The sequence below is a fragment of the Nilaparvata lugens genome, unplaced genomic scaffold, assembly GCF_014356525.2.
Source record: "Nilaparvata lugens isolate BPH unplaced genomic scaffold, ASM1435652v1 scaffold5874, whole genome shotgun sequence".
Taxonomy (NCBI): domain Eukaryota; kingdom Metazoa; phylum Arthropoda; class Insecta; order Hemiptera; family Delphacidae; genus Nilaparvata; species Nilaparvata lugens.
The window spans coordinates 1-7,927 of NW_024091650.1; the positions used below are offsets into that span (position 1 = coordinate 1).

Consider the following 7,927-nt stretch of genomic DNA (forward strand, 5'->3'; position numbering starts at 1 on the left):
CTATTCAAGATATGAGACAGCTGGTGATAGGTCAATAACGCTGGAAACACACGAGGTCTGCTATCTCTTCGTAGTGAATGATTTAATAGAACCAACAGTTTGCAATTTAATAATCACATTTTCTCGGATTCCAAGCTTATTCTCAATCCTAGGTGGAAATGTTACTGAATATTAATTGCAGAGATTTTCATGCTCAATCTTTTCCACTTGAAATTTTTTGTTTAAATTGTATATGAAGGCTGATAATTGAGAATCTAAAATCAAACTTTGCATAGATGGGGCAAAGCTCCTGAAATTTTTACAGATATAGAACTTGTTGCAGTTGATAGAGCTTATCAATGACTATTCCAGGTATGAATTTGATCAAAATCGTTGGAGCCGTTTTCGAGAAAATCGCGAAAACCCCTGTTTTTGACAACATTTTCGCCATTTTAGCCGCCATCTTGGATTGTATTTGATCGAAATGTTCGTGTCGGATCCTTATAGTGTAAGGACCTTACGTTCCAATTTCAAGTCATTCTGTCAACTGGGAGATGAGGATATCGTGTACACAGACGCACATACACTCATACACACACACACACACACACACACACACACACCACACACACACACACACACACATACACACACCAATACCCAAAAACCACTTTTTCGGACTCAGGGGACCTTGAACGTATAGAAATTGGGTACATTAATTTTTTTTTTCGGAAAGCAATACTTTCCTTACCTATATGGTAATAGGGCAAGGAAAGTAAAAATCAGACTATAGATTTTATTCATAAATCAGCTGACAAGTGATTCACAGATGTGAGGAGAAGCCAGTCTATTGCTGTATTTTCATAAGGTCTATAGTTTCAATCAGGTACTTGTGTTTGAGAATACTGCGTGAGGTCTACAACTGTTCACAGAACTTCAAGTAAATAAAGTATTGGTAGGATGGAGAGGTAGCCTACTGTACAGTAACTATATAGGTAGCCTAATTATAGTTTATAATATCTCTTCCATGTTTGGTTTTGAAGCATCTAGATTTGAAAAACTACCATGTTAAAATATTTAATGAGTGAAATCTTGTGAAGTGAAGAACTACAAGAATTCACCTATTTAGGACTAAGTGTAGCCTCACCGTTATTCAAATTTGGGAGAGGAATAGCAAAAGTTACTTTTTTTTCATCCCTATCATTTCGATGATGTAGGCCTACTTATATTGTATGGATAGATGAAGAATATAGTTATCTAGCCTACTGTAGTTACATCCATTTGAGATGCATACAATTCTATCGTAGCAAAGCAGCTACAAGGAAGTTTTGATAAGCTATCAAAAACTAAACATAATGTATCGTGTGGACTATTAATTGCATGCACTAATAACTGAAAAAACACATAGGTAGTATTTTCTCTCGATCTTTCTCTGCTTTGAACTCGGACTGACCTGTTACCAGTATGTCTTGTAGAAGATTAGGTTTTGATTTAGCATTTTTGATACACCAACCCCACAAGCCATTAGCCGTTTCCACACCGATATCACGCCGACACGACATAGGCCTGTACAGACTAGATTCACTCTGATTGACAGTATAAGGGGAGGCTGTGGTTTATAACTGCGCGAGGTATACTGTTCACAGAACTACTGGTAGAAATGAGAAAATGAAGATTATCATAAAAATCTGGTGTGGCGCACTCACACAACTTTCCTGCCGTTATGAAAATTGATCACCTGACGCTAGTGTTTACGCGCATTTCAAGTCTACTTATAAACAAGATCTGAGCCAGCTGTTGACAGGACAATAACGCTGGAGACACACGAAGTCTGCTATCTCTTCATAGTGAATGATTTAATAATAGAATTAACAGTTGCCAACAGTTTGCAATTGTATAATCACATTTTCTCGAATTTCGAGCTTAATTTCAATTTTAGGTGAAAATGTTCGTGTCGGATCCTTATATTGTAATGACCTTAAGTTCAAAATTTCAAGTCATTCCGTTAATTGGGAGATGAGGTATCGTGTACACAGACGCACATACACTCATACACACACACACACACCACACACACACACACACACACACACACACACACACACACACACACACACACATACAGACCAATACCCAAAAACCAGTTTTTTGGACCCAGGGGACCTCGAAACGTATAGAAATTTAGAAATTGGGGTACCTTAATTTTTTTCGGAAAGCAATACTTTCCTTACCTATGGTAATAGGGCAAGGAAAGTAAAAGCAATCCAACAATTTTAGAAAACCAGCAGTTGACTCACTTTGTGTAAGGCGAGTTGTTAGTCATGTTGTATCGGACAGTTTTCGGTCGCACTTTTGACGGACAGATGTCGTGATTCCGACAGCACTTGTCTATGTCCGTCTCTGTTCCCAGGTCGTAATACGTCTCAGCAATGTCGCCCGAACCGCACCATTTGGTTCCTGAAACACCCGAATAAATAAATGGGTTTGTGTAAAAAAAAAGGAATCGTGCGTACAAATATAGCTTACAAATAAGTATTGTATTTTTATTTGAAATTTATTTTTAAAACCAGACGATGGTGTGAACACTGAAACTAGTTGTTATCATTTTATTGACTGAGCGAAGTGAGGTCTAAGATTCAAGTCGACGGTTTGGCATTTCTCTTAATGTTTGAATTTTTAAATATTTCAATGTTTAAATGTTCATATGTTGCGCATTCACGGCGAAACGCGGTAATAGATTTTCATGAAATTTGACAGGTATGTTCCTTTTTTAAATGCGCGTCGACGTATATACAACGTTTTTGGAAATTTTGCATACCAAGGATAATATAAAATGGAAAAGGAGCCTCCTTCATATGCCAATATTAGAGTAAAATCAGACTATAGAATTATTCATAATAAATCAGCTGACATGTGATTACACAGATGTATGGAGAAGCCAGTTTATTGCTGTATTTCCACAAGGTCTATAGTTTCAATCCGGTACTTTTATTCAAACACACACAATTTCAAGTTTAATAAAATACATCACCTAGAATTTTGAATTTAATGATTAATTCACTTCTAAACACGAGGCCAAACAAGAAACTTCTATCGCAATTTCAATTCATCTGGTAGGTCGAATGCAGTCGGAAACCACATATCAGTCACCGTACGTAATCATGTACTTGTGAATGAGAATACTGCGTGAGGTCTACTGTTCGATAAGCTATCAACAACATAAACATAAGCTATCGTGTGGACTATTAATTGCATGCAACTAATAACTGAAAGTACATAGTATTCTCTCTCGATCTTTCTCTGCTTCCAACTCGGGCTGACCTGTTGCCAGTATGTCTTGTAGAAGATTATCTTCTGATATTAGCATTTTTGATACACCAACCCCAACAGCCATTAGCCGTTTTCACACCGATATCTCGCCGACACGACATACAGACAGGAGGCTGTGGTTTATAACTGCGCGGGGTCTACTGTTAACAGAACTACTAGTAGAAATGAGAAAATGAAGATTATCATAAATACTACGACTAAGTCCGTTTCGTAAAGTCAATTTTCCGACTCCAGCTGTTTAAAGTCTAGAACTTAGCTAAATCCCGAGCTCGGAAACCGGCCCTTTAAGAACTATCAAGAGTTCTCAATTTATTTAAGAATAAAGGTATAGATATTAGTCTATGCTAATATCTATAAATATATGACAGATACACAGATTATTATTGTACCTGGGAGAATACCACTGAGCAGCGTACTGGGGTTGGGGCCAGAACCTCTAGTAGCTCTATCGATTGCCTTCTCAGCATTGACGGTGTTCCCAGCAGATAGCACTGGTCCATCAGATCCAACATCTGGTCCAGTCTGATCTCCACAGGTCGGCCGATCATCACCTTCAAAGACGACAGAAGCTCTGTCTGTTGTTTGGGTTTGCTGGAACAGAAATCGATGAAATATTATTTTATAAATTTATACTTAGCTCAACTCACACCTACGCGACTCAGGTCGAGAAGAGAGCATATGTGTTTCCAAATGGTGACACTCAGACCAGTCGATTCTAGTCTCCGCGACGTTACCCAATTGGAACACATGCTCTCGACTAGAGTCTAGTCTCTTCTCGACCTGGGTCAATACCTACTATTACTAAGTAATAGTAGGTATTGCCTGGGTCCCGTAGGTGTGAGTTGAGCCTAACTCTTTGCTAATATGTTATAGAATTCAAAACTTAGACTGGCCACTAACGATGGGACATGCATGATGAAAACGACACGCTGATGATAAAACATGAATGATGATTCAATTAGTTTGTCTGATAAATATTAATCATGATTAAGATAATTTTTGGAAGAGCAAAACTAAACTCAGGCGTCCGATATCGTCACTTTCAAAGACAACAACATAGTTCTGTTTGTTTGCTGGAACAGAAATTAACCATTTATTTATGAATGTAAGGACAAGTATTTGAATAAAACCAAACCATCAAACAAGAGCATTCAGAGAAAGTGCGGAGAAATTACTCTAAGGCCCGGTTGAACAGAAGCCAGTTAAATTTTAATCGTGATTAATTTCACGAGAACCAATCAGAGTAGCCTATTCTTTTTGATTGGAAAAAGAAGGCTTCTCTGATTGGTTCTCGTGAAATTAATCACGATTAAAATGTAACCGGTTTTTGTGCAACCGGCACTTGTACACTGAAATCAAATCCTAGTGGTGTCCACGTTATAATGGTAGTGGAGAAAGATAGAACAGCATTGCCGATTCTCTGCTTTTCCACTGCCTTCAATAGAAGATAGCTTTGACAAAAGAAGATTTGATGAAAAGCTGATTTTTTTCAATTTTATTTTTGTTGAGAGATTCCCCAATATCAATTCCTATTTTACAAATTTTATCAAGCTATTCATAGTTGAAAGCCAGCATTCAAAGAGCTTATTCCTCTTAGAGACTCAAGTAGCCCACTGGTGACAGAATAATTAAATGATTTCCTAAATCTATGCGTTCATTGTGAACTTAAATTTCAAATACATTAATTTATGGAGTTAAAATGCACTTACTTTGGTAGTGACGATCAGACTGATGATCATCATACAACAGGTCGAAACGATCGTCAATACCACGGTATATAGAAGAAGACGGTAGGTGTCACGCGCATGTTTGTGCTAAATTTCCGGTGTAGCTGACGTCATTTTATATCCAATCATCTGTTTTTAGCAAATAAGTTTCTTGAATTGCCAATAGGTGTTGAAAACCTCGGTTAGTGGCGATGCCGATGACGCAATCTAGCTGGCTGGCCACTGCGCACACATTTCATGACCACTACCGTTTTTATCTATATACTGTGGTCAATACCAATGTAAGTACTCCATAAGTGTATTTGAAATTTAATTTTAATAGTGACAAAGTATGGATATGCAACACAGTAATTATTCATTGTCTTCAGAACAGGGAAGTCTATTATTAAAAATAACACCAGGCCTAGTTGATATTTCGTCATGGATGGTTAAATTCAATGATTTGGAGAAAACACTTTTTCTGAATAATCTAAATTCGTATCAAACAGGCCTCATTTAACATCATTTAACGGCTCATTGATCCCACAACAAGAAACTTTCTTTTTTTTATTGATGATGGTGAACCGCATTGCTATTTGTAAGTGTGAACCGCGTTGGAATATTTTTCAATTACCTACAATATTATTTCAATCATCAATTTATTTCTTTAATATCTTTCCCAATCTTGTTCTCTCTCTATTTTTCTTCCTTTACACAATGTTTCATTGAAAAACATGAGACTTTTTTTATTGATGACTAGAAAGTCCCCACCAACAAAAGCCATACGAGTTTACTTTTTTGCTAGAAAGTAACCCGTGCTCTGCAAGGGTCCATTTCAAAACTTGACGAACTGAAAACTTGTCGTAATAGAATCTTGAAGAATTGAAAATAGGCCTATAACCATTCTCGGTTAATTAAGAATCTGTAAGCAAAATCTCAAGTTAATCAGTTGAGTTGCTCAGACGTGATGATTCGTCAAGCATAATTTTCCTATCCCGTACGTGTATAAGTCAGTCCTTTACTTCATTATAGTATAGATGATTGATATGTTGTAGCTCAGTACCATGAGTTATTTTGCGATCTTCTAGCTCTTTCCTTTATTATAGTACCTATAGATTAAACCGCATTGCTTTGTTAGTGTGAAAAGCAGGGTTGAAACGTTTTCAATTATCTTGAATATCTTTTCAACCATCAAATATCTTTTTAATATATCCTCCACTCTTGTTTCTTCTCTATTTTCCTTCCTTTATACATAAATATCGGGGCACCGAGCTTCGCTCGTTATTTTTATTTATTGATAAACAGAACACAATTCTCTAAAATGATCGTGTTTTTATTTTACAGCTGGCTATACGTCATCTTATGAATTTCGGAGATGCGATATTTTGATTTTTCACATACTCACTCACTCACTCACTTTTTTAATATCCACAGCTGTTTCAGTCAAGGATTATCCTTTTAATGTCGTTCAGCGAGTTTTCCCAAGGATGAGACCTAGAGCAATCGAATCTCTATATCATAAACCTACTATGTTCCAAATTTCGTGAAAATCGTTAGAGCCGTTTTCGAGATCCGTTAAACATAAATAACCAGTTATAAAAATAGCCAGATATTAAAATAACCAGATATATAAGTACAGAAATTGCTCGCTTAAAATAATAGGATAATATTTCCTCGACAAACATGACTGTTGCTCAATTTTTATGCCATAAAAAGGCGCTACGCATCATTGGAAGCGTCTATTCTGTTCAAGGACTCATTAGATTTACGCAATGTAATAGCTTTACATGGAGAATATAATTGAACTGCATAGTATTCGGGGTTTTTTGTGCAATTGTCTGTGGTGACAAGGATTGTTGAATCTAGTTCGTGTTGTAGAATTTGTCAACAATCAATATCAACATTGAGTAATTTCTAAAATAAACGTTCACGAGAGAGAATACTTATAAAATCATGAGGGTTTTCTATTAAAAGAAAGATTATCTGGAATGAAAATAGAAGAATGACAGGAAGAGACTTGATTTCTAAGGTGTGAAGGAGCGTAATTTTCCAGAAAAAAAATTTGTTCAACAATTTGTTCCCTATTGTTATCTTCATTTTGGGATTTTTATCAAGGAAAGTAAGTTTTTTCATTTTTGAAACTGATCCTCATATTGAATAAAGAAGATGTTGATTGATCCTCCTTCTTCCATTATTCCTCGATGTATCTCCTCATCTTCTCTCCCCTCCTCCTCCTCCTAAATAAAGTACTCAATCAATCAATCCTCCTCCTCATCCTCCTCCTCCTCCTCCTCCCCTCCTCCTCCTCCTCCTCCTCCTCCTCCTCCTCCTCCTCCCCTCCTCCTCCTCCCCTCCTCCTCCTCCTCCTCCTCCTCCTCCTCCTCCTCCTCCTGTCTCATTCTTCCTCTTTTCCTTCACCTACTATCTACACCTACTATCATCATCATCATGATCATATTTTTCTTCTTCTTCTTCTTTCTTTTCTTCTTCTTCGTCCTCATCTTCTTCTGTGATCATTTCATGATGATTATTCAGAGAGAGAGGGAAAGGAAGAGGAAGAGAAGAGAACCTTTTCCTTCTTCTTCCTCTCCATCATTCTCTTCTTCTTCTTCATCTACATCATTCTCTTATTCTTCTTCTTGTCCATCTTCTCACTCTTCTCACTTTTTTCCTTCTTGTTCTTGTTCTTCATCATCATCATCTTCTTCTTCTTTCTTCTTCTCTTCTTCTTCTTCTTCTTCTTCTTCTTCTTCTTCTTCTTCTTCTTCTCTTCTTCTTCTTCTTCTTCTCTTCTTCTTCTTCTTCTTCTTCTTCTCTTCTTCTTCTTCTTCTTCTTCTTTTCTTCTTCTTCTTCTTCTTTTCTTCTTCTTCTTTCTTCTTTTCTTCTTCTTCTTCTTCTTCTTTCTTCTTCT

General features: G+C 36.8%; 1 protein-coding gene across 1 annotated transcript; it reads right to left on the minus strand.

Annotated features, from left to right (window-relative positions):
* Positions 1–2,267: 2,267 nt before the first annotated feature.
* Positions 2,268–5,086, minus strand: LOC120356126 (phospholipase A2 phospholipin-like). The gene is made up of 3 exons (XM_039444969.1): positions 5,019–5,086; positions 3,699–3,900; positions 2,268–2,436 (listed from the first exon to the last, which is right to left on the minus strand). The coding sequence occupies exons 1-3, from the start codon at positions 5,049–5,051 to the stop codon at positions 2,273–2,275; spliced, it is 399 nt and encodes a 132-aa protein (XP_039300903.1). The 5' UTR covers positions 5,052–5,086; the 3' UTR covers positions 2,268–2,272.
* Between the last annotated feature and the right edge of the window lie 2,841 nt (positions 5,087–7,927).